Raw genomic sequence first — 27,535 nt, 5'->3', positions numbered from 1 at the left:
TGGCTGCAGGGGCACTATTGAGTAGCTTGGATGAAAGGTGCCCAGAGGTGCCCAGAGTAAACGGCCTGCTCCTCAGTCTCCGTTGCTAATATATGCATATTATTATAGTATTGGGTAGAAAACACTCAGAAGTTTCTGAAACTGTTTGAATGATGTCTGTGAGTATAACAGAACTCAGATGGCAGGCAAGAACCTGAGAAGAAATCTAAACAGGAAGTGAGAAATCTGTTGGTATATTTTCAAACCATTGCCTATTGAAATCCCTGTTAGATATGAATGAACATTCACTTCCTAAGGCTTCCACTAGATGTCAACCATCTATAGAAATTTGAATGAGGCTTCTACTGTGTTGTGGGACTGAATAAGAACAGAATGCATCAGACTAGCACATAGCACATGTTATCTTCCTGCTTTCCGTTCCTCCTCAAGAGACAAAGGAATTCTCCGGTTGGAACTTTATTGAAGATATATGATAAAAACATCCTAATGATTGATTCTGTACTTAGTTTGAAATGTTTCTTCAACCCGTAAAATAACGTTTTGAAGATTGTCAGAAAAAATGGTCGACCAGCACCAGCGTTTGGATAGGTGTACCAAACGCGCTAACAAAAGTAGCTAACTGGACATAAATAATGGACATTATCGAACAAATCAAGCATTTATTGTGGACCTGGGATTCCTGGGAGTGCATTCTGATGAAGATCATCAAAGCTAAGGGAATATTTAGCATGCCATACGTAGAATGTATGCACACATGACTGTAAGTCGCTTTGGATAAAAGCGTCTGCTAAATGGCATATATTATTATTATTATTATTATTATTATTATTATTATTATTATTATATTATTATTTATGGTTTATGTTGACTATAACATGGCAGCTAATTTGACTATTGTTCTGAGCGCCGTCTCAGATTATTGCATGGTTTGCTTTTTCTGTAAAGTTTTTAAAAAGGTACAGGTATATCTACAATTCCATGTGTATAACTTGTATTATAATCTACATCTATTATGAGTATTTCAGATGAATCGGTGTGCCTATGCAAAATCACTGGATGTTTTTGGAACTAGTGAATGTAAATGCACCAATGTAAACTCAGATTTTTTTATATAAATATGAACTTTATCAAAGAAAACATACATGTATTGTGTAACATGAAGTCCTAAGAGTGTCATCTGATGAAGATCATCAAAGGTTAGTGATTAATTTTAGCTCTATTTGTGCTTTTTGTGACTCCTCTCTTTGGCAAGAACAATTGCTGTTTTTATTGTGGTTTGGTGGTGACCTAACATAATCGTTTGTGGTGCTTTCGCTAAAAAGCATATTTGAAATTGGGCACTGCGGTGGGATTAACAACAAGACTACCTTTAAAACGGTATAAGATACATGTATGTTTGAGGGATTTTAATTATGAGATTTCTGTTTTGAATTTGGCGCCCTGCACTTTCACTGACTGTCATATCATCCCGTTAACAAGATTGCAGCCCAAACAGCTTTTTAAAGGGATACTTTGGGATTTTGGCAGTGAAATCCTTTATCAACTTCCCAAGAGTCAGATGAACTAGTAGACATGTTATGCATCTGTGTAAAGTATGAAAGAAGTTAGAGGTAGTTTCGCAAGCCAATGCTAACTAGCGTTAGCAAAATGATTGGAAGTCAAATAAAATAAAATTATTTGGAGCATTGTCAAATGCTCCATAAATAAAAGGTGAACACTAACAGTGAAATGCTTTCTTATTGACCCTTCCCAACAATATATATATATTTACAAATAATATAAAAATAATAACACAAGGAATAAATACATAATGAGTAATGATAACTTGGCTATATGTACAGGGTACCTGTACCGAGTTGTTGTGGGTGTACGGGGCAATTGAGGTAGATATGTACATATACGTAGGGATAAATTACTATGCAACAGGATAGTTAATAAACAGTAACAGCAGCGTATGTGATGAGTCAAAAGTATGAGTGCAAATAGGGTTAATGCAGGTAGCTATTGGTTAACTATTTAGCAGTCTTATGGCTTGGGGGTAGAAACTGTTCAGGGTCTGGTTGCTTCCAGACTTGGTGCATTGGTACCGCTAGATGTGCAGTAGCGTAGAGAACAGTCTGTGACTGTGGTGGCTGGAGTCTGACACTTTTTAGGGCCTTCATCCTGATTCCAAGATGGCGTAGCAGTAAGTCGTCCTGTCGTCCCGTCCCTGTATAAATCGCTTCTTTTTCGTTTTTTTAAACATATTTTTCTTCGCATACCTCTTTAAAAACATTTTGCTAAACCTAAGCTTCCAAATACTCTCCTGCAACCCGCCTCACCCAATGTAGATATTTTTCCTAGAGTATTTATATTTACTTCGGAACCGGAACCCCTCAACTGAAGCTAGCCAGCTAACCACCAGCTATGCTAGCGGTCTTCAGCTAACCGGTCATCAGCTAACCTTTAGCCCGGAAAGCTCTCGCCAGTTCGAACAACGCGACTCTAACCAGAGCACAACGGACCTATTTATTTTTCATCCCCGGATTCCCACCGCAAACGGAACATTTTTCAGCTAGATCTTCACAATTAGCTAAACTGCAAACCCGGATGATTACCCCTGGCTAGCGTTTCCACCCACTTAGCCTGAAGCTAGCCCGGCCAGAGCACCTGTAGCATACTCCTGGGCTACAATACCCGGGCCCACGACCGGTCTGTCGACGTCACCGCATGAAGAGGAATAAACAGACTCACCCCATCGCGACGTCCCCCAAAGGCTAACTCTCTAGCCCTTGCTATCTCCCTGCTTGCTAATTCGGCCTGCTAGCTTGTCTAGCTCCGGTCCGCTAACTGCTACCTTGTCTAGCCCGGGCCTACGAACTGTTAGCTTGTTAGCACAGGCCTGCTAACCGTCTGAATCACCGCGTCCCAAACACTCTCTGGACCCATTTACTTTCTCTCTTTTTGATTTTTTATTTGTTTATACCTTCCGGAAACCTGCCTCACCCAATGTGATACGGAATCGCTATTATTTTTAATTTATTTAGAACACACTCAAGAACCTCCAGACGCTAACCAGCTAACGAGCTACAAGCTATTTAGTCATTGTTAGTCTTTTTAACCTGGATAACACTCACCAGTCTAGCTTCCCTGCCCATCCACCGCTGCCCCCTGATCTCTTGGCTACATAGCTGACGCACGCTGGACTGTCCATTAATCACGGTACTCCATTCTGCTTGTTTGTTTTATCTGTCGGCCCCATTGCCTAGTCAACGCCATTTTACCTGCTGTTTGTTGTGCTAGCTGATTAGCCTCGCCTACTGTTTTAGCTAGCTTTCCCAATTCAACACCTGTGATTACTATATGCCTCGCTGAATGTCTCTCTCAAATGTCAATATGCCTTGTATACTGTTGTTCAGGTTAGTTATCATTGTTTTAGTTCACAATGGAGCCCCTAGTTCCACTCTTCATACCCCTGTTACCTCCTTTGTCCCACCTCCCACACCTGCGGTGACCTCACCCATTACAACCAGCACGTCCAGAGATACAACCTCTCTCATCATCACCCAGTGCCTGGGCTTACCTCCGCTGTACCCGCACCCCACCATACCCCTGTCTGCGCATTATGCCCTGAATATATTCTACCATGCCCAGAAACCTGCTCCTCTTATTCTCTGCCCCCAACGCTCTAGGCGACCAGTTTTGATAGCCTTTAGCCGCACCCTCATACTACTCCTTCTCTGTTCCGCGGGTGATGTGGAGGTAAACCCAGGCCCTGCATGTCCCCAGGCACCCTCATTTGTTGACTTCTGTGATCGAAAAAGCCTTGATTTCATGCATGTCAATATCAGAAGCCTCCTCCCTAAGTTTGTTTTACTCACTGCTTTAGCACACTTTGCTAACCCTGATGTCCTTGCCGTGTCTGAATCCTGGCTCAGGAAGGCCACCAAAAATTCAGAGATTTCCATACCCAACTATAACATCTTCCGTCAAGATAGAACTGTCAAAGGGGGAGGAGTTGCAGTCTACTGCAGAGAGAGCCTGCAAAGTAATGTCATACTTTCCAGGTCCATACCCAAACAGTTCGAACTACTAATTTTGAAAATTACTCTCTCCAGAAATAAGTCTCTCACTGTTGCCGCCTGCTACCGACCACCCTCAGCTCCCAGCTGTGCCCTGGACACCATTTGTGAATTGATCGACCCCCATCTAGCTTCAGAGTTTGTTCTGTTAGGTGACCTAAACTGGGATATGCTTAACACCCCAGCAGTCCTACAATCTAAGCTAGATGCCCTCAATCTCACTCAAATCATCAAGGAACCTCATCAGGTACAAACCTAGATCTGTAACAAAGGGCACCCTCATAGACGTCATCCTGACCAACTGGCCCTCCAAATACACCTCCGCTGTCTTCAACCAGGATCTCAGCGATCACTGCCTCATTGCCTGTATCCGCCACGGAGCCGCAGTTAAACGACCACCCCTCATCACTGTCAAACGCTCCCTAAAACACTTCTGTGAGCAGGCCCTTCTAATCGACCTGGCCCGGGTATCCTGGAAGGACATTGACCTCATCCCGTCAGTTGAGGATGCCTGGTCATTCTTTAAAAGTAACTTCCTCACCATTTTAGATAAGCATGCTCCGTTCAAAAAATGCACAACCAAGAACAGATACAGCACTTGGTTCACTCCAGACCTGACTGCCCTCGACCAGCACAAAAACATCCTGGGGCGGACTGCAATAGCATCGAATAGTCCCCGTGATATGCAACTGTTCAGAGAAGTCAGGATCCAATACACGCAGTCAGTCAGGAAAGCTAAGGCCAGCTTCTTCAGGCAGAAGTTCGCATCCTGTAGCTCCAACTCCAAAATGTTCTGGGACACTGTGAAGTCCATGGAGAACAAGAGCACCTCCTCCCAGCTGCCCACTGCACTGAGGCTAGGTAACACGGTCTCCACCGATAAATCCATGATTATCGAAAACTTCAATATGCATTTCTCAACGGCTGGCCATGCCTTCCGCCTGGCTACTCCAACCTCGGCCAACAGCCCCCCCCCCGCAGCTCCTCTCCCAAGCCTCTCCAGGTTCTCCTTTACCCAAATCCAGATAGCAGATGTTCTGAAAGAGCTGCAAAACCTGGACCCGTACAAATCAGCTGGGCTTGACAATCTGGACCCTCTATTTCTGAAACTATCCGCTGCCATTGTCGCAACCCCTATTACCAGCCTATTCAACCTCTCCTTCATATCGTCTGAGATCCCCAAGAATTGGAAAGCTGCCGCAGTCATCCCCCTCTTCAAAGGGGGAGACACCCTGGACCCAAACTGTTATAGACCTATATCCATCCTGCCCTGCCTATCTAAGGTCTTCGAAAGCCAAGTCAACAAACAGGTCACTGACCATCTCGAATCCCACCGTATCTTCTTCGCTGTGCAATCTGGTTTCCGAGCCGGTCAAGGGTGCACCTCAGCCACACTCAAGGTACTAAACGATATCATAACCGCCATCGATAAAAGACAGTACTGTGCAGCCGTCTTCATCGACCTTGCCAAGGTTTTCGTTTCTGTCAATCACCATATTCTTATCGGCAGACTCTGTAGCCTCGGTTTATCGGATGACTGCCTTGCCTGGTTCACCAATTACTTTGCAGACAGAGTTCAGTGTGTCAAATCGGAGCGCATGCTGTCCGGTCCTCTGGCAGTCTCTATGGGGGTGCCACAGGGTTCAATTCCCGGGCCGACTCTTTTCTCTGTATATATCAATGATGTTGCTCTTGCTGCGGGCGATTCCCTGATCCACCTCTACGCAGACGACACCATTCTATATACTTTCGGCCCGTCATTGGACACTGTGCTATCTAACCTCCAAACGAGCTTCAATGCCATACAGCACTCCTTCCGTGGCCTCCAACTGCTCTTAAACGCTAGTAAAACCAAATGCATGCTTTTCAACCGATCGCTGCCTGCACCCGCATGCCCGACTAGCATCACCACCCTGGATGGTTCCGACCTTGAATATGTGGACACCTATAAGTACCTAGGTGTCTGGCTAGACTGCAAACTCTCCTTCCAGACTCATATCAAACATCTCCAATCGAAAATCAAATCAAGAGTCGGCTTTCTATTCCGCAACAAAGCCTCCTTCACTCACGCAGCCAGGCTTACCCTAGTAAAACTGACTATCCTACCGATCCTCGACTTCGGCGATGTCATCTACAAAATGGCTTCCAACACTCTACTCAGCAAACTGGATGCAGTCTATTACAGTGCCATCCATTTTGTCACTAAAGCACCTTATAGTCTATTGGTAAATAGCCCACCCATTTTCACCTACCTCATTCCCATTTTGTATTGTTTATTTACATATTAGGGTACCTAAGGTTTGATTTATAAATGTTGTTTGACTTGTTTGGAATAGTTTATTAGTAATGTTTGGGATTCATTTTGTATGCATTTTGATGGAGGGAAACAGGGTGGTTTATTGACTGAAGCGCAAGGTAAACTGAGTTTTTATGGATATAAAGAAGGACATTATCGAACAAAAGGACCATTTGTGATGTAACTGGGACCTTTTGTAGTGCCAACAGAAGATCATCATCAAAGGTAAGGCATTTTTTATATCGCTATTTCTGACTTTCGTGTCGCATCTGCCTGGTAAAAATATGTTTTTCATGTGTTTGTATGCGGGGCGCTGTCCTCAGATAATCGCATGGTGTGCTTTCGCCGTGAAGCCTTTTTGAAATCTGACACAGAGGCTGGATTAACAAGAAGTGAAGCTTTATGTTGATGTATTACACTTGGGATTTTATGAAAGTTAAATATTTATAATACTGTAGTTTGAATTTCGCGCTCTGCAATTTCACCGGATGTTGGCATGGTGGGACGCTACCATCGTGCCCATACGAAGTTAAGCTTCTTACATGTCCTAATAATTAGAAAGGTTGCTAAGAAAATGAGGTGTTTTAAACTCTTGCTCCTACCTGACATGCAGGCGTCCCATCTAGACATCTGGAAATGCAAATGCGCTACGCAAAACGCTAATAGTACTAGTTCAAACTCAAACGTTCATTAAAATACACATGCAGGGTATTGAATTAAAGCTACACTCGTTGTGAATCCAGGCAACAAGTCAGATTTTTAAAATGCTTTTCGGCGAAAGCATGAGAAGCTATTATCTGATAGCATGTAACACCCCAAAAGACCCGCAGGGGACGTAAACAAAATAATTAGCATAGTCGTCGCTACACAAACCGCACAAATAAAATATAAAACATTCATTACCTTTGACCATCGTCTTGGTTGGCACTCCTAGATGTCCCATAATCACTATTGGGTCTTTTTTTCTCTCGATTAAATCGGTCCATATATAGCCTAGATATCGATCTATGAAGACTGTGTGATAAACGAAAAAAATAGTGTCTTATAACGTAACGTCATTTTTTTAAATTAAAAAAGTTGACGATAAACTTTCACAAAACACTTCGAAATACTTTTCTAATGCAACTTTAGGTATTAGTACACGGTAATAAGCGATCAAATTGATCACGAGGCGATGTATATTCTTTAGCTGTCCGTCTGGAAATAATGTCTGGGTAAATCTCAACCAAAATATCCGGTCGGAGACCTGAACAAATGGCTTGTCTCTTCTTCGTTTGACCAAGAAACAAAGCCTAGGCAAATGACAAGACTGTTGACATCGTGTGGAAGCTGTAGGTAATTGCAACCTCAGCCCCATTTAATGTGGTTCGCCTTTATCAATGGGTTGAAGTGGCGGATGGATATATATTTCCATTTTCAGTGATCAGATTTTCCTGCGCTTTTCGATGAAACGCACGTTCTGTTATAGTCACAGCCGTGATTTAACCAGTTTTATAAACGTCTGAGTGTTTTCTATCCACACATACTAATCATATGCATATACTATATTCCTGGCATGAGCAGCAGGGCGCTGAAATGTTGCGCGATTTTTAACAGAAAGTTCGAAAAAGTAGGGGGTAGGAGTAACAGTTTAATCAGTGTATGCTTACTTTGATTTTGACCTTATGCTGATTAAGATAAGCAGATTAAAGTGTTTACATGACTATTGCCATACTCAGCCTACTGCCATAATCTGTTTAACCTTTTTGGGATAGGGGGCAGCATTTTCACTTTTGAATGAATAGCGTGCCCAGAGTGAACTGCCTCCTACTCTGTCCCAGATGCTAATATATGCATATCATTATTAGTATTGGATAGAAAACACTCTGAAGTTTCTAAAACTGTTTGAGTGATGTCTGTGAGTAGAACAGAACACATATGGCAGGTGAAAACCTGAGAAAAATCCTACCAGGAAGTGGGACATCTGAGGTTTGTGGTTTTTCAAAGCTTGGCGTACCAAATACACATTGAGATATCGATAAAGTTGCACTTCCTATGGCTTCCACTAGATGTCAACTGTCTTTTGAAACTTGAATGAGGATTCTACTATAAAGGAGGGGCTCATGAGACATATTTGAGTCAGTGGTCTGGCAGAGAGCCTTGGTCTCATGACGCGCGCTCCCGACAGCGTTACCTCGCGTTCCAGTGCTTTTTCTGAAGACAAAGGAATTCTCTGGTTGGAACATTATTGATGGCTTATGTTAAAAACATCCTAACGATTGATTCCATACATCGTTTGACATGTTCCTAAAGGACTGTAATGGAACTTTTTGAGTTTTTGTCTGGATGAAGTGCCTGCACCTCATGAAGATGGATTACTGGGCTGAACACGCGAACAACAAGTGGCTATTTCGACATAAATGGAACAAATCAGTCATTTATTGTCGAACTGGGATTCCTGGGAGTGCCTTCTGATGAAGATCATCAAAGGTAAGTGAATATTTATGGTGTTGTTTCTAACTTTGTTGATTCCAAAATGGCTGTTTTGGGCTCTGAGCGCCGTTCTCAGATTATGCTTTTTCCGTAAAGTGTTTTTGAAACTTGAGACAGAGGTTGTATTAACTTCTTGCTGACACGGGGCAGTATTTTCACGTCCGGATTAAATGCATGCCCAAATTCAACTGCCTGCTACTCATCCCCAGAAGAAAAGATGCATATTATTGGTAGATATGGATAGAAAACACTCTGAAGTTTCTAAAACTGTTTGAATCATGTCTGTGAGTATAACAGAACTTATTTAGCAGGCGAAATCCCGAGGACAAACCATTCAGATCTTTTTTTTGAGGTCACCCTCTTTTCAATGGATTTTCATTGGGAATCCAGATTTCTAAGGGACCTTCTTGTAGTACCTATCACTTCCACTGGATGTCAGCAGTCTTTAGAAATTGGTTGAGGTTATTCCTTTGTGTAATGAAGAAGTACGGCCATCTTGAACGAGGGTCACTTGAAGTGTACTGTTAGATAGAGGCGCGTGACCAGAAAGCATGCTTCAGTTTGTTTACTTCCTGTATTGAACACAGATCATCCTGTCTTCAATTTTATCGATTATTTACGTTAGAAAATACCTAACGTTTGAAATGTTTTGGCAAAGTTGACAGGTAACTTTGAGATATTATGTTGTCACCTTGAGCAAGTTGGAACCTGTGTTTTTCTGGATCAAACGCGCCAAATAAATGGACATTTTGGATATATATCGACGGAATTAATCGAACAAATGGACCATTTGTGATGTTTATGGGACATATTGGAGTGCCAACAAAAGAAGCTCATCAAAGGTAAGGCATGAATTATATTTTTATTTCTGTGTTTTGTGTCGCGACTGCAGGGTTGAAATATGGTTCCTCTCTTTGTTTACGGAGGTGCTATCCTCAGATAATAGCATCGTTTGCATTCGCCCGAAAAGCGTTTTTGGAATCTGACATTTTGGCTGGATTCACAATAAATGTAGCTTTTATTTGCTATCTTGCATGTGTGATTTAATGAAAGTTAGATTTTTATAGTAATTTATTTGAATTTGGCGCTCTGCATTTTCCCTGGCTTTTGGCCAGGTGGGATGCTAGCGTCCCACATGTCCCAGAGAGATTAAGGAGAAGTCTATCTTTAATTCTGTGAATAACACTATCTTTTATCAATGTTTATTATGAGTATTTCTGCAAAATCACCGGATGTTTCCAAAACATTACTGCACGTAAGGTGCCAATGTAAACTGAGATTTTTGGATATAAATATGCACATTATCGAACAATACATACATGTATTGTGTAACATGATGTCCTATGAGTGTCATCTGGTGAAGATTATCAAAGGTTAGTGATTAATTGTATCTATATTTCTGCATTTTGTGACTCCTATCTTTGGCTGGGAAAATGGCTGTTTTTTCGACTTGGCGGTGATCTAACATAATCATATGTTTTGCTTTAGCTGTAAAGCATTTTTTGAATCGGACACGATGGGTAGATTAACAAGATGTTTATCTTTCATTTGCTGTATTGGACTTGTTAATGTGTGAAAGTTACATATTTCCCAAAAATATTTTTGCCTTTTCAGAGAAATGTTGTCGAGGGGTTCCGCGCTTGAAAGGTTAATATTGAATTATTAGTGTGCATCCTAAGGTACTCAATGAATACTCTCCCTCTCTGTCTTATAATTGGGCCAAGAGCGGCACATCCTGGATAAAACAGGGGAATACAGTCGTTTATTAACCTCACCTGTGTGTGTGTGTGTGTGTGTGTGTGTGTGTGTGTGTGTGTGTGTGTGTGTGTGTGTGTGTGTGTGTGTGTGTGTGTGTGTGTGTGTGTGTGTGTGTGTGTGTGTGTGTGTGTGTGTGTGTGTGTGTGTGTGTGTGTGTGTGTGTGTGTGTGTACCTCCAGTAGCAGCAGTAGGGGGTGTGTGTGTTCTTTGGCAGGCACGTTGAGCAGGCTGTCCATTAAGAGGATACGGATGAAGTCACACACCTGCTTCCTGGTTGGCTGACACACCTCCTCTTCACTCTGAGGAGATGAGAGCAAGAATTTCACTATTTATGAAAACCCCCATCATAGGTCTGATGCCACTACAAAAGGAAGATGAAATAGAGGAGGAAAAAGACACACACACCTCAGGGGGAAACACAGTGCTGGCGAGCGTGTGTAGAAACTCTGGAGACGTCCATAGTGGGTCTCGGGGGCGGTGATTGTGTACCAGACAGAGGAACTGCATAACACTGCCGGGAAACTGCAACTCCCAAGATGCATCAGCGGTAGATGACCGCTATACATGGAGAGCGACAACAAACAGGACAGTATTTAGATTGAGGAAGGGTGTATAGTAAGTTCAAACTGATGCCATTAATAGTAACCATTTACAATGTTAAGTGCTTTGAGATTACATTAGCGCAATTGTCTCAGAGTGAGAATGTAAAATAACTTCTATGTTATGTTTTGAACCCAGTTGTCTCACCTGTGTGATGATGGCCTTGACCAGCTCCAGTAGCATGGCTGCAGACTTGGAACACAGCTGTAAGGGAGCAGAGTTTGTGTACTCTGTGCTGTCAATCACTGCCTGCAGAACTTCATCCAGATCCAGCTACAAAGGAGACCACAGAGGACATACACTTTTAAAGTCCAACACAGGAATCATCTCATGGATGCCAAAATAGATTTAGCTTTGTTTGATTTACTTTACAGTTAATCATGAAAATTGAATTGTTCAAAATGACAGGAGTGGTAGGAGCCCTATTAAAATGCTCCTAATATCTTGCCATGTCACTTCAATATAACTTAAGTTACTTTAATGTACTTGAAATACTTTACATCCGGTCAGTTAGTGTCATGTTACCTGTCCGTCAGGCGTTTCTCCTCCTCTCTTCCCCAGCAGTAGAGCGGCCAGCGCTCCGTACACCTGAGGCAGGTGAGGCTGGCGGACCAGAAGCCTTTGCAGCACGTCGAAGCCTGCGCAGGTGACACTCTGACACTCATAGGACCACTCAAAAGCTCTCAGGTTGTCTAAGAGACACACAAAGACAAATACCATACAATACATTAAAGGAAAAAATACACCACCGGTGCCAGACTCCGGTGGGTATTTAAGGTGTTTTACAATACGTTCGGTTGGAGTGTAGTACACAAAACAACAAGCCATTGATTAGAGTGTAAGTCTACACCGTCGACACGATGAGAGTATAAACTTCTTTGCATATCTACTCATGTAATATAAACAACTAGAAAACGGGTTGTTTGGATCCTGGATGCTGATTGGTTGATAGCAGGGAGTTATTGCACCACAATACCCGCATTCCACAGGTAATTCCTGTTAACATCCACTCTCCCACAGGCATGACTGACAGCTTCTCTGAGCAAGGCAAATTTAGTTATCAGGATCATTATAAACAAAGAAAATGGCAATAAAGAAATGAAGGTAAAAGAAACAAAGTGCACATAGTTTGCAGTCATTTCAGCTGCTTGATGTTATTGTGTGTTAGCTTGCCTTTAGCCTAGCTATCCTCCATAACTATATTATTGACTTGACAATCAGCTGGTTGTTGCCTATTTATACATTATTCATCAAATCATTAAGTTCTTGTTGCCTAGTTATATACTGAACAAAAATATAAATGCAACATTCAACAATTTCAAAGAACAGTTCATATAAGAAAACAGTCAATGTTCATATAAGAAAACAGTCAATTTAAATAAATACATTAGTCCATAGTCTATGGATTTCACATGACTGGGCAGGAGTGCAGCCATGGGTGGGCCCACCTACTTGGGAGCCAGCCCACCCCACCCACTTGGGAGCCAGGCCCTGACAATTAGAATTATTTTCTCCATACCAAAGGGCTTTATTAGAAATACTCCTCAGTTCATCAAGTGTCTGGGTGGTCTCAGATGATACTGGCAGGTGAAGAAGCCAGATGTGAAGGTCCTGGGCTGGCATGGTTACATGAGGTCTGCGGTTGTGAGGCCAGTTGGACATACTGACAAATACTCTAAAATGAAGTTGGTGGCAGCTTATGGTAGAGAAATGTACATTCAATTCTCTCGCACCAGCTCTGGTGGACATTCCTGCAGTCATTATGCCAATTGCACACTCCCTCAAAAGAGTGGCCTTTCACTGTCCCCAACACAAGTTGCACCTGTGTAATGATCATGCTGTTTAATCAGCTTATTGAACACCTGTCAGGTGGATGGATAATCTTGGCAAAGGAAGAAAAAAATCTCTAACAGGGATGTAAACATATTTGAAAAAACATTTGAGAGAAATAAGCATTTTGTCCCTATGGAAAAATTTGGGGATCTTTTATTTCAGTTCATGAAACATGAAACCAACACTTTACATGTTGCGTTTATATTTTTGTTCAGTATAAATTATTTATTAAATCATTAGGCCCATTTATTGAAGTTCTTATCTCTCATCATTATTGAACCTCTGCTAGCTAGCTAGCTACATGCCAATGATTTCTTTAACATTGCAACATGGAATGAATAGAATGAAAGACTGGGTCAAATTTTTTTACATGTTTATGTTTATGAAACATTATACAAATCATGTTAATGAACTATAAAACATACAGTATCTAAACAAAAGTATATCATACCTATGACAACAGAGGGTTCATCCAGGCTCTCTACTAGGGTTCCCGGGAACACGCCCTCTCTGAAGCTGTTCCGCTCGCTCTGATTGGCCAGGAGAAGTGTGAGTAGGCGGAGCCCTAGGCACAGGGTGGAAGAGTGGAGGCGGGGCTGCAGGAACAGCAGGAACCAATCACTGCCCAGTGTCTGGATCAGCTCTTTCTGCTCACTGCAGGTGGACACACACACACACACACACACACACAGTAGATCAAACATGTTAAAAATGCAGTAGTTCCATTGAAACCCATGTTAACCCGATGGTGAGTGGTTTGACCCTGCGGGTACTCACTCTGCAGTGAGAAGACTGTCTGAGCTGATGAGGTCACAGAGAGAAGACAGCAGTTGATTACGGACCCACACTAGTCTGGCTGGACTGAAACTTTGAGCTACAGGAGAGAGAGGAGAGAATTACTAAACACTGACAGTGGTTGGGTTTCTACTAAGCTAATATATGGCATTGTTTTAAGATGGCCATGCCATGGATCATTTAGCCATTTGAATTTGAATTTTAGGTCCCCTGTAAGTATAAAAAAAGATACAAAAAAAATAGTTGAATATGATCTTAGTGCTATTAGCCCATAGAAATGCATTGAATAACATATAACATATTCATACATGGCAAAACACAGTCAAAACATTTATCCAAAGGAAGCAAAGGAAGTTTTGTGTCTGTCCTCCATTCAGTGGTCAGTGTATTAGGTTCAACCATCTAGAACCAGGTCAGACCTCCCTTTGCCGCCAGAACAGCCTGAATTCTTCAGGGAATGGAAACGCTGCTCAATCGGTATCAAGGGACCAAACGTGTGTCAGGAAACATTCCCCACACCCTTACACCACCACCAGTTGACACCAGGAGGGATGGGGCCAGGCAGGATGGTGCTGCAATAGCCCATCTGTGACAAGGACCGACGAGTTCTGCATTCCGAGATGCCGTTCTGTACACCACTGTTGTACTGCGCTGTTATTTGTCTCTTTGTGGCCCACCTGTTAGTTTGCACGATTCTTGAGCTCCTTTGATTGCTCATCAATTATTTTTTTGTTTGTTGCACCATTCTCATTAAACCCTAGACACTGTCATGTGTGAAAAGTCCAAGAGGATTTACCTGTTCAGTCTATGAACAGGTGTTCTTAATATTTTGTATACTAAGGGTATACTGTACTTCCAGATTTAAAAAAAAATGGTACTGGGCTACATTCAGACAAGTCTTGTGAGGCTTGTGGGCACCCTAGAGCAAAACAACCAACATGTTTGTGAGAGTCTCACCTTTCGATGTCGGGGTCACATGTGTGTAGCCGAAACTGTTCGGACGCTACAGACAGAAATTGGCAAATCATCGGTACCAACTTGAGACGAGTCCCGTGACTCTTGTGGCGGTCGTAGAGTAAAACATAGAACACCATCATGTTTGTCTTTCCATAGAGGGGTCATATTAGTTTGTAGGCAAAACCGTTTGGACACTACAGACGTTTTTGTGAGAAGACCGATTTTCGGGATGACTCTTGGTCTGACAAAAACTGCTGTAGCTCTGCCACCTTCCACCGCAGATGCGGAAGGCTGACCTTGGTGGATGTGGTGGATTGCAAAAAAAACATATCTCTAATTTAAACAGACAGATTTTGACTGGGATTTTTTAATTGTTATGCTCATTCATTTATGCGGGGGCGTTAAGGATGTGATTAGAGTTAGGCTAGGCTGGACTTAATCTTGGTAAACCAGAACTAAAATGTGTCGTCAGATGCTCGATTAAGTTCTGGGTGAGATGTGTTAGACAATACTAGAACGAGGAGTGGAAGCAGGGCGGAAGCTCCAACCTCTCTTCGCAAGTTACAGACAAATCTATGAAATTACAAAGACGCAAACACCTGCAAAATCAGAATTTATCTGAAAACAAATGTGTGCTGGAACCAAGTACCTTGTTCTTCGTCGCATCCCACAGTCTGTTGACAAACACTATGACACCAGTTATGTTACATGCATCTGTCCACGCAAGATTAGGCTGGACTGGAATAGAGCTATTGGCTACTTGTGGGGCTGTACCTTTGGTTTCCTCATCAAGAGAGTCAGAGAGTCCAGAGCTTTCACTCACACTTGGGGGAGGCACGGTGTACACCAGGAAGAGGCCAAGTCTGGAACAAATAGAAAACACACACCTGGTTTAGTATACTAGTAACATACACACAGCACAATAAGAAGAATGAATGGCTGTCCCATAAAAGACAACGTTAAAACGAAACATGTAAGTACTGCATATGCCTGTGACACAGAGGTGTGTGTACCTGCGTATGTCGGTGGAGGTGAAGTGTCCTCTAAGCAGGCAAGTGATGATACAGGTGGCAACCTTTACTTTCCTGGGGGTCACCATGGGGTCAGCCAATAGGAAGAGCAGTTTAGGCACCAGACCCAGGTTATGCATGACCTTTGCATTACCCTGGTCACCACTGGGGGAAAGAGTGGGTGGAGGTGCAGAAGTTCCCTGCTCAATTTACTTGTGGTTGAAGTAAAGTAAGTGTGTAATGTTAACAAGGTAGCACAACATTTCGTGTTGATGGCTCATGAAGATACTCTACCTTGATGATGTCAGGATTTCAGAAAAGTGATTGAGAACTGACAGGTCCAGACTTTCCGCAGTGTTCTTCCACATCTTCAAGGGAAGGAGCAAATGTTAGAACACCTTCCTAATATTGAGTTGCACCCCCCCCCCCCCCCCCCCTCAGAACAGCCTCAATTCGTCGGGGCATGAACTCTACAAGGTGTCAAGAGCGTTCCACAGGGATGCTGGACCATGTTGACTCAAAAGCGTTCCACGGGGATGCTGGCCCACACTTGTGTCAAAGTGGCTGGATGTCCTTTGGGTGGTGGACCATTCTTGATACACACAGGAAACTATTGAGCATGAAAAACCAAGCAGCGTTGCAGTTCTTGACACACTCATGGGTGTGCCTGGCACTTGCTTCCATACCCCGTTCAAAAGCACTTAAATATTTTGTCTTGCCCTTTCACCCTTAAAATAACACACATACACAATCCGTCTCAATTGTCACAAGGCATAAAAAAAAGATTTAACCCATCTTCTTCCCTTCATATACACTGATTGAAGTGGATTTAGCAAGTGACAGCAATAAGGGATCATAGACTGACCAGGTGAATCCCGGTGAAAGCTATGTCATGGAAAGAGCAGGTGTTCCTAAAATTTTGTACACCCAGTCTATATTTAATTGATAGTTGATTTGGGAATGTAGGGTTGGTGTGGGGCCAGACAGGAGTATGTTACCTCCAGGTCACAGAGCAGAGCATTGAAGGCGGGTCTGTTGTGTAGACAAGCGGCTCCAGATCCCAGGTGGTCCACTGAACCAGACAGAGACAGCACCAGCTGAAAGGTTCTACTGCTCAACACACTACTCTTAATCTTCAGCAGGAATGCTAGGAGCTAGAGACAGGGAGGAGGAGATGGGGAACAGAGTCATCATTCCAAGGCAACCACTTTTTTATGTAATTATTGTCATTATTGTACAGATATGTATGTCATTAGGCACCATAATTCTATCCATTCCGTTTCGTAAAGACCTGACTGGGTTGTGTTCATTAGGGGATGCAGTGGAAAACATTTCAAAACATTCCGCAAGAGAAGTCCAGTTAATCACACCGTTTCAGTCCATTTTATTCCATTTGGTGCCTAATGAACACGACTTTAAATGACAGGTGTTTGGGTTGTACCTACCTTGTAGCCATTGATGCGTGTCATTTCCCGCTCCATGGCAGGGCTTGTCTCCAACACAGACAGCAGAACTTTCACTGCTGCGTACAGCGCTCCATCGTCTGCCGCCATAGCAACCATGCTTAGGATCACCGCCGGCCCTCCAAGGTACAGAAAGCTATCCCCTGCGCTGCTGGGAGCGAACGTCCGCACTCCTGACCGACATCACAACACAGGTTCAAACTGTATACTGTGAACAGTTAATAGTACCATACAGATTGACCTCTGATGAAAGCACACTTACATTTCTTAACTCTTTACACTCGTACCCGTATACGGGTTGGAAACGTCAGATTTGGGTACTAATAAGTGACAAAATTTGAATGTAGTGGCTGAACAATAACATCAGAGCTCTGGCTCTGCGCTTCACAGCACTGTATGTGTTTTAACGAATAACCGTTCTAAACTTGACACTGCATTGATTTTCATCTTAATTTTCAGCATTTCCCTCATTCAGACGTTGCATCCGTCCACCCTGGTAATTGGTCAACTTTTGCTAATGTTTTGTTGTCTGAGTGAGGAAAATGCTGTAAATTAAGATGACTCAATGTATTTTGAAAGATGAGATGTTGAGGATTATAATAAATACCGCTTTGATGTAAAACAAGCAAGCCAAACACCTGTGAGTCCAAAGGTATACTTCACATCTCCAAATCATAAAACTCATGTCATATACAGTGTCAACGTTTATGTAGAGTTACAAGATGTAGAGTTTGATGTAGAGTTACAAGATGTAGAGTTACAAGATGATGTAGAGTTACAATATGACATGCAGTCATACGAGTGGAGGATCCTCAGAGGAAGAAGGGGAGGACCATCCTCCTCAGTGAATTTCATAAAAATGTAAATTGTAAAACATTATCATTTTTAGATAAAACTAACCTAAATATAATCACGTCACCAAATAATTGATTAAAACACACTATTTTGCAAAGACGTTTTACAGTAGCCTCAACAGCACTCCATAGGGTAGCACCATGGTGTTGCTGGAGGAAAGTTAGCTTCTGTCCTCCTCTGGGTACATTGACTTCAATACAAAACCTAGGATGTCCATGGTTCTCCACCCCCTTCCATAGACTTACACACTAATTATGAGAACTTCTGGAGGGCATGCTCCAGCCAATGAGAGCTCTTGCAGCATCAACTGACATTTTGTCCACCCAATCAAAGGATCAGAGAATTAATATAGTACTGAAAGCATAAACTACGGATAGCTAGCACTGCAGTGTATAAAATGTGGTGAGTAGCTGACTCTTAGAGAGTGAAAAACAATAGCTGGACAGTTCTGAAAAAAATTATTTCTTCCAAAATGAAGGAGAAGCAAAGGTTTACTAACGCATTAGCTCAATTGTCTATGCTGATTAAGATGTTACCTTAGCTAATATGATGACAACGATGTAGGCTGTGTGTAGCGGTTTGGCTTGGAAAGTTTCTTTCACCTGGTCACATACAGCTGATGTGTTGTGCAAAAGCGAAGGGAAAATGTAAGAGGAGGAAAGCTCTTAGATGCGAGAAGGAATACAACGTGGCTGCTATTAAAGTGAACTGTGTTTACACTTGACCATGGGTGTATTCATTCCGCTGATTCTGTTGAAAAACCTTTCTTAAAAGTGGAAGAAAGCAGGAAAAAAATCTGAATTTGTCCAATAGGAACGCTCGTTTGCAACTGTTGGACTAATGATTACACCCAATATTTTTTATTTTATTTTTTATTTCATCTTTATTGAACCAGGTAGGCTAGTTGAGAACAAGTTATATCAGCTAGATGCAGTCAAGAGTTTTTAAGGCGATATTGAAAGTCACTGTCTGTCACCTCAAATTTGTCTATCGACCTGTGTGCACCAACGTTGTAAACTTTCATTCATAGGCTAGGTTGTAGCAACTTCATGATGAGTATAGGGACAATGTGAATATCATGTAGTAGCCTAAACCTATTGCTGTTACATTGAACTGGGCGAATGGAATATGAAAGAGAGTCATTCAATATGCTCTAATACAAATAAGGCCATGCTCATGAAAATAAATGTCTTTCCACATCTTTAACGGCACTGACAACCACTGTGTAATACCTTGGGTTGTTTTGAACATAATTTACTTATTTGTTTATTTATTGTGAAGACACATTCACATTCAATGCACTCACGCACCAAAATGACGATGTGTTTCTCTGAATTGCCTTGTGAAAGCCTAACACCATAAGATCATATTTTATAACTTAGCTAGTCATGTTGGCATTAGAACAGGCTTTCAAATCATGTCCACCTGACCCATATTGCGATTAAGAATAGACCATTTTTGGATTGCGTAAACAATAACAGTAATTGTGTGATGGAGGGGTAGCAGAGTTGTGTTCCTCACAAAGCAACTACAAGTGTGCTTGCTCTAGTTCCTCAACGGCACAACCAGGAAAGCTCAAAAAAGTACCTTATAGTTAGACTCTTCTTTAAGGCATAAAAAGTGCATTGAAATTGCTTAAGGACTGTGCACACCTTGGAGAGGTGTGTTGCCACTTGGAGACCCCAGTTAGTCCTCTCACTCAAACCCTTTACATTTTGTTGTCCAGGAAATGCTACTGAATGCATCCAGAGTATTTTCTGTAAATGTAAAATGGACAACAGTGCCATGTTTGGATTCAGTCTTGTCTGAGGTGACCTGTTGTGTACTCAACTTATCTCCAAACCGTTCCCTTTCAATTGCTACTGTGGTTATGCATTTCATAACTATTCTGTAAGAAACATTTCAATTTAGCCCTATCCATATAGGCCAATTCCCACAAGTGTAAAGGGTTAAACAGGAGTTCACTGTGTATTTGGTTAATCTTAGAAAATAATATGATCCGAATACTAAAGTTTCCCTTTACAGAAATACAATTTCACGCGTCTTCCACAACAGTTAAGGGCAGCAAATTAATTTGAATGAATGTTGGTTGTTTACCAAAGTGTCCAACCAGTGCAGCTCCTATGGTGCGTGCAGTGCCAGTCAGGTGGTGGCTGATGTTTTGAGACAGGAACACAGGGGTGGAGTTATCCCTGGACGTGATTCCCATCTGAAATAGAACACACCGGAGACAACATACAATTTGTTCCACTCTCAGTACTGACAGGACAGCGCTGGGCCCTATATTTTCTGATTTTCTGATCAGGACTTCACCGGTCCTACTAATCAACAACCACAAACAGATACCCCAAATATCCCCAAACAACCACAAACATATACCCCAAACAACCACAAATAGGTACTCCAAACAACCCCAAACAAACACAAACCATAGAAATAGAATGAATAGAACTGTCATCCTATTCAATGATGGCATAATGGGTGGACTGGCGGCCATTGCGAGTATACCCATAGGAGCAAAGCAGGAAGTGAAAGCAGGAAGTGTACCCATCAATACGTGATGTGATTTGTTGTTTCACATCAGTCAACATAATTTGAATGAATGTTCTACATGACCATGGAAAAGATTGCCTCGCAATACCAGGCAGCCATTTTGAGTGTACTCGTGAGTTTACCAGTCAAATTGCCAGCATTAGAGGTTCCAAGCCCATTCTAATAAGTCTATGCATATGCCAACCCCAAACAAGTACTTCAAATAACCCCCTAACAACCCCAAATCAGAAATATGGGGTCCTAATAATCACCCCAAACAACCACAAACCACCATAAACAACCAGAAACAGGTACCCCAAACAACCACAAACAGGTAACGCAAACAATCACAAACAACTACAAACAATGCAAAACAACCACAAACCCCCCTAAATAGATTACCCAAACAACCATTAACAACAGGGAAGCATCCAGCTGCAGATTATGCACACTTAGGGCACCTGGTCTGTGAACCTCAAAGCAAACCTTAACCCTGGGGGGCAGGTAGCCTAGTGGTCAGAGCGTTTGACTAGTAACTGGAACGTTGCAAGATCAAATTCCTGAGCTGACAAGGTACAAATCTGTCGTTCTGCCCCTGAACAAGGCAGTTAACCCACTGATACTAGGCCGTCATTGAAAATAAGAATTTGTTCTTAACTGACTTGCCTAATAAAATAAAGGTTAAAAAAACATGTCTCGGTTGGTATGGGTGCCTGTAGTGCTCTAATGCTCTGGACCAGAGCTATAATCTAGCTCTGATCAAGGGGATTTTAAAAAATATATACAGTACCAGTCAAAAGTTTGGATACACCAACTCATTCCAGGGACTTTCTTTATGTTTACTATTTTCTACATTATAGAATAATAGTGAACACATCAAAGCTATGAAATAACACATATTGAATCATGTAGTAACAAAAAAAGTCTAAAACAAAAAAATATATATATTTTAGATTTTAGATTCTTCTGTGGCAAAACTTTGCCTCGATGACAGCTTTGCACACTCTTGGCAATCTCTCAACCAGCTTCATGAGGTAGTCACCTGGAATGCATTTCAACTAACAGGTGTTACTTGAAATGTTAAAAGTTAATTTGTAGTATTTCTTTCCTGCTTAATGTGTTTGAACCATTCAGTGGTTAGGGGTGGTATACAGAAGATAGCCCTATTTGGTAAAAGACCAAGGTCCTGAGATCTCTGAAGCAGGTTTTCATCAAGGATCTCTCTGTAATTTCCTCCGTTCATCTTTCCCTCGATACTGAGTAGTCTGTATTCAGACCTTTAGCTATGGTACTCGAAATTGAGCACATGTGCATTCTGTTTCCATTGATCATCCTTGATATGTTTCTACAACTTGATTGGAGTCCACCTGTGGTAAATTCAATGGGTTGGACATGATGTGGTAAGGCACACACCTGTCTATATAAGGTCCCAGAGTTGAAAGTGAGTGTCAGAGCAAAAATCAAGCCATGAGGATGAAGGAATTGTCCGTAGAACTCCGAGACAGGATTATGTCGAGACATGGATCTGGGGAAGGGTACCAAAAAAATGGCTGCGGCATTGAAGGTCCCCAAGAACACAGTGGCCTCCATCATTCTTAAATGGAACACGTTTGGAACCACCAAAACTCCTCCTACAGCTGGCCATCCAGCCAAACGGAGTAATCGGTGGAGAAGCGCCTTGGTGAGGGAGGTGACCAAGAACCCGATGGTCACTCTGACAAAGCGCCAGAGTTGAGGAAGACAACCTCCTCCCTCATTTGATACCCTTCCTGCAGGCTCATCCTGACATGACCCTCCAGCATGACAATGCCACCAGCCATACTGCTCATTCTGTGTTTGATTTCCTGACCACATGTATGTGGAACTTGTTCAGTTTTTGTCTCGGTTGTTGAATCTTGTTATGTTCATACAAATATTTACACATGTTAAGTTTGCTGAAAATAAACACAGTTGACAGTGAGAGGGCATATCTTTTTTTGCAGGCAATTCATGTTTGAGGCTTTACTGAGCAGGACAAACTTCTCTCTTCTACGAGAGCCCCAATGATTCGCCAGATCAAGTATGCAGACATTTGTGCATCTCCAGTCAGAAGGTAAGTGCCTTATTACATTATCATTATAGTTTTTGTATATCGTGTTATCATTTATTCTGTAGCACACCACACCGTAGGTATGTATGGAGCATAATGTGTTTACTGTTTCATTCACATGTTTTGAAGTTCTGGTGACAAATCATGCATTCTGATTCATAGATTGTAATCATAGATTGTAATGGACAGATTTGATGTGTGTAAATTACTTTTTGGAAGGTTGTACTGATTATGATGACAATGCATTCTGATTTTCACGTAAACGTCTGTCAAACCAAAGATGTTATAACAAAACGGGGTGAAGGGATGGTTCACTTGACTGACTTAGATTGTAATTATCGTTACTCAGGGTTGCCAGCTCAGACCCTCGTTTCCAGGGGTTTTATTTTTATGTAGTATATAAACTCCTCCTGTGTTTGCCCAACGATTTATTGATAAATCCCCCATCATAGTAATATTTCCTGCATCACATAACCACACGATTACCTTCCCCATTTCTACCCCATGTGGACTTCAAATCTCCCACAAATTAAATGTTCCCCCCTAAAATGGTTTCACCCATACCTGGCAAACCTGTTAAGCTTTTGCGCTACAGTTAGGCTAGGTAGTAGGCTTGTATTTGGGGTGATGATCTGTGGGGTGATAACATTTTATTTGCTTTGTGATTTGTCCAAAACTGTAAACAAATTGTCAAGTCATATGCTTTGGTGATTGTATACACTGTAACGATTACATTGAAGATTTGTAATAGCTAAAAAGTGGCCAAACTCAGTTCATATTTTCCGGGCAAAGGATGCAGCCATCTTTGACTTTGTTGATTTGCGTATGATAGTAATTGGCAATCTGGGATTAGGTAGTTTTCACTTGTCAAACAAACATGGCTGCCATCATAAAGAATTTAGTTCATGTAAGCTTAACTGACAAGCCTCTTTTCTAAACAATATTACATTTCTTAATTTTGCTAACCAGAGATGTGGTACATTGTAAACAAGTCTAGCTATTAGGTCGCTAACTAATTAGACTGGTTTATGGAATGAGTTTGGCTGTGGATATGTTCCGTGTGATGCTTGAATGATAAAGTTTGAGTTTAGAAAACATTGTTTAGATGCTTTTCAGACAACATTGCTGTTTGAACATGTTCATTGCATCATACATTCTGTTGCTACTGTTCCAATCACATATTTGTGATGGTACGCTGCAAGGACCATTCAACAATGCTCACAAATATGTGATTGTATGCATCAAAAGCATCAACCAATCATATGTCATCTGAATCAGTGCAATACAAGTTGAGTGCCCTTCTCTATATGCATGTTGGCAGTCAGCAGTTTTTCGAACCCATAGTGGCCATCAACTGACTTTCTATAAATTACTATAGTGGCCGAGAATGGCCTTGTTTTTCTTAAAATAACTTTAAACAACCTGTTGCAAACAACCTGTTGCAAACAACCTGTTGTTGTATTCGCGTGGCTGTTGTCATCAACCAGAAACAGGGTATGCTGTCATATGACTTCTTTTGGTGTTGTCGATACAGTGAAACTTGGGGAATAGATTGTCATGATTACTTGGTTGGTACAGGCGGGCACATCAGCGGTGGAGCATGGAAATTGTTGAAGTGCTTAGCTGAATATAGTCAGCTAACTAGTTGGTTGTTTATTCTTGTTTCTACCTATGTAAATTATATGGAAATGGCCCAAGCTGCTTGCTATAGCAAGCTAGCTGGCTAATTAGTTAGTCTGTCAGGCAAGAAAAGTTGTGCGTAGCGGTAAATATGGGTTGCACTCACGAAGCTTCAAACTCAGCTGTCACTTTCACTAGCTAGCCAAACAGACAAATAGCCACCGAAATAGCCACCGCTAGAATAATTAGTGTTTATCTGTTGGGCTTAGGTTATGGTTTGTCAATTTTGCTAGGTGCAGATACTAATATGCTATACATTGCCTTGTTTTCCTATTATTTGAAAGCTTAGCCTTCAGCCACACCCAAGATCCTAAACGATATCATAACAGCCAATAAAAGACAATACTGTGCAGCCGTCTTCATCAACCTGGCCAAGGCTTTCGACTCTGTCAATCACCGCATTCTTATCAGCAGACTCAACAGCCTTGTTTTCTCAAATGACTGCCTTGCCTGGTTCACCAACTACTTCTCAGATAGAGTTCAGTGTGTCAAATCAGATGACCTGTTGTCCGGACCTCTGGCAGTCTCTATGGGGGTGCCACAGGGTTCAATTCCCGGACCGACACTCTTCTCTTTATACATCAATGATGTCGCTCTTGCTGCTGGTGATTCACTAATCCACCTCCATGCAGACGACCCCATTCTGTATACATCTAAACTCTCCTTCCAGACTCACATCAAGCATCTCTAATCCAACATTAAATCTAGAATCGGCTTCCTATTTCACAACAAAGCATCCTTCACTCATTCTGCCAAACATACCCTCGTAAAACAGACCATCCTACCGATCCTTGACTTTGGCGATGTCATTTACAAAATAGCCTCCAACACTCTACTCAGCAAATTGGATGTAGTCTATCACAGTGCCATCGGTTATGTCACCAAAGCCCCATATACTACCCACCACTGTGACCTGTATGCTCTCGTTGGCTGTCCCTCGCTTCATATTCGTCGCTAAACCCACTGGCCCCATTCATCGAAGTATTTGCTAGGTAAAGCCCCGCCTTATCTCAGTTCACTGGTCACCATAGCAGCACCCACCCGTAGCACACGCTCCAGCAGGTATATTTCACTCGTCATCCCCAAAGCCAACTCCTATTTGGCCGCCTTTCCTTCCAGTTCTCTGCTGCCATTGACTGGAACGAATTTCAAAAATCACTGAAGCTGAAGTCTTATATCTCCCTCACTAAATTTAAGCATCAGCTGTCAGAGCAGCTTACCGATCATTGCACCTGTACACACCCCATCTGTAAACAGCCCATCCAACTCATCCCCATATTGTTCGATTTTTTTTGCTCCTTTGCACCCCAGTATCTCTACTTGCACATTCATCTTCTGCACATTATCACTCCAGTGTTAATACTAAATTGTAATTTTATCTCCACCATGGCCTATTTATTGCCTTACCTCCCTAATCTTACTACATTTGCACACACTGTATATAGATTTTTTATTGTGTTACTGACTGTATGTTTGTTTATCCCATGTGTAACTCTGTGTTGTTTGTGTCGCACTCCTTTGCTTTATCTTAGCCCGGTCGCAGTTGTAAATGAGAACTTGTTCTCAACTGGCCTACCTGGTTAAATAAAGGTGAAATAAAATAAATAAATTAGCATAGGATAGGATGAGTTGGACATTTGTTTACTTAGCCAGCTTACAAGGTGCTTGTTTTGGCCTGTTTAAACCGATGCAATTCATTTGGCAACTTACCCAGCTTGGTAACTAATCAGCTAACATTGGTGAAATCTGTATTTGTATTTATTATGGATTCCAATTAGCTCCCTCAGGCCCCTACTCCACCACTACCACATATCTACAATACAAAATCCATGTTATCGTGTGTGTATGCATTTGTCTGTGCCTATGTTTGTGTTGTTTCACAGTCCCCGCTGTTCCATAAGGTGTATTTTATCTGTTTTTGAAATCTAATTTTACTGCTTGCATCAGTTACTTGATGTGGAATAGAGTTCCATGTAGTCATGGCTCTATCTAGTACTGTGCACCTCACATAGTCTGTTCTGGACTTGGGGCCTGTGAAGAGACCTCTTGTGGCATGTCCTGGGGGGTTTGCATTGGTGTCCACCACTTCAAACAGAGCTCGGTGCATTCAACATGTCAATACCTCTCTTAAATACAAGTAGTGATGAAGTCACTCTCTCCTTCACTTTGAGCCAGGAGAGATTGACATGCATATTATTAATATTCACTCTCTGTGTGACAGACTTCTCCCCATCTTAGCTACTGCTGTATCAATATGTTTTGACCATGACAGTTTACAATCCAGGGTTACTCCAAGTAGTTTAGTCACCTCAACTTGCTCAATTTCCACATAATTTATTACAAGATTTAGTGGAGGTTGAGGGTTTAGTTAATGATTTGTCCCAAATACAATGCTTTTAGATTTATAAATGTTTAGGACTAACTTATTCCTTGCCACCCACTCTGAAACTAATTGCAACTCTTTGTTAAGTGTTGCAATCATTTCAGTAGCTGACATGTATAGTGTTGTCATCCACATACATAGACACATTGGCTTTACTTAAAGCCATTGGCATGTCATTAGTAAAGATTTAAAAAGTAAGGGGCCTTCCTGATTCTACCTGGATTGTGTTGTAGAGGCTTCCATTAAAGAACACCCTCTGTGTTCTGTTAGACAGGTAACTCTTTATCCAAAACATAGCAGGGGGTGTAAAGCCATAACACATACGTTTTTTCAACAGCAGGCTATGATCGATAATGTCAAAAGCCGCACTGAAGCCTAGCAAAACAGCCCCCACAATCCTTTCATCTTCACTTTCTCTCAGCCAATCATCAGTCATTTCTGTAAGTTCTGTGCTTGTTGAATGTCCTTCTCTATAAAAATGCTGAAAATGTGTTGTCAATTTGTTTAATGTAAAATAGCATTGTATCTGGTCAAACACAATTTTTTTAAGTTTATGAAGGGGAACAGGCTGACTAGTTGGCTATTTGAGCATGTAAATGGGGTTTTACTATTCTTAGGTAATAGAATGACGTTTGTTTCTCTCCAAGCCTGGGGGCACACACTTTCTAGTAGGCTTACATTGAAAATCTGGCAAATAAGAGTGGAAATATCGTCCGCTATTATCCTCAGTAATTTTCAATCCAAGTTGTCA

At 41.8% G+C, this 27,535-nt stretch overlaps 1 protein-coding gene across 3 annotated transcripts in view; it reads right to left on the bottom strand.

Annotated features, from left to right (window-relative positions):
* Positions 1–27,535, bottom strand: part of wdfy4 (WDFY family member 4) — a 250,546-nt gene that overhangs the window by 129,115 nt on the left and 93,896 nt on the right. For all 3 annotated transcript variants that reach the window (XM_046353520.1, XM_046353519.1, XM_046353518.1), the window contains exons 25-36: positions 20,198–20,309; positions 17,228–17,418; positions 16,781–16,936; positions 16,077–16,150; positions 15,786–15,947; positions 15,547–15,635; positions 13,798–13,894; positions 13,472–13,674; positions 11,713–11,879; positions 11,335–11,460; positions 10,993–11,145; positions 10,761–10,886 (exon numbers count right to left, since the gene is read on the bottom strand). In XM_046353520.1, the coding sequence (XP_046209476.1) occupies positions 10,761–10,886; positions 10,993–11,145; positions 11,335–11,460; positions 11,713–11,879; positions 13,472–13,674; positions 13,798–13,894; positions 15,547–15,635; positions 15,786–15,947; positions 16,077–16,150; positions 16,781–16,936; positions 17,228–17,418; positions 20,198–20,309 (1,656 nt within the window). The remainder of the gene's footprint in view (positions 1–10,760; positions 10,887–10,992; positions 11,146–11,334; positions 11,461–11,712; positions 11,880–13,471; positions 13,675–13,797; positions 13,895–15,546; positions 15,636–15,785; positions 15,948–16,076; positions 16,151–16,780; positions 16,937–17,227; positions 17,419–20,197; positions 20,310–27,535) is intronic.

The sequence above is a fragment of the Oncorhynchus gorbuscha genome, linkage group LG06, assembly GCF_021184085.1.
Source record: "Oncorhynchus gorbuscha isolate QuinsamMale2020 ecotype Even-year linkage group LG06, OgorEven_v1.0, whole genome shotgun sequence".
NCBI classification, from domain to species: domain Eukaryota; kingdom Metazoa; phylum Chordata; class Actinopteri; order Salmoniformes; family Salmonidae; genus Oncorhynchus; species Oncorhynchus gorbuscha.
This window is presented reverse-complemented; position numbering and strand designations above follow the sequence as displayed.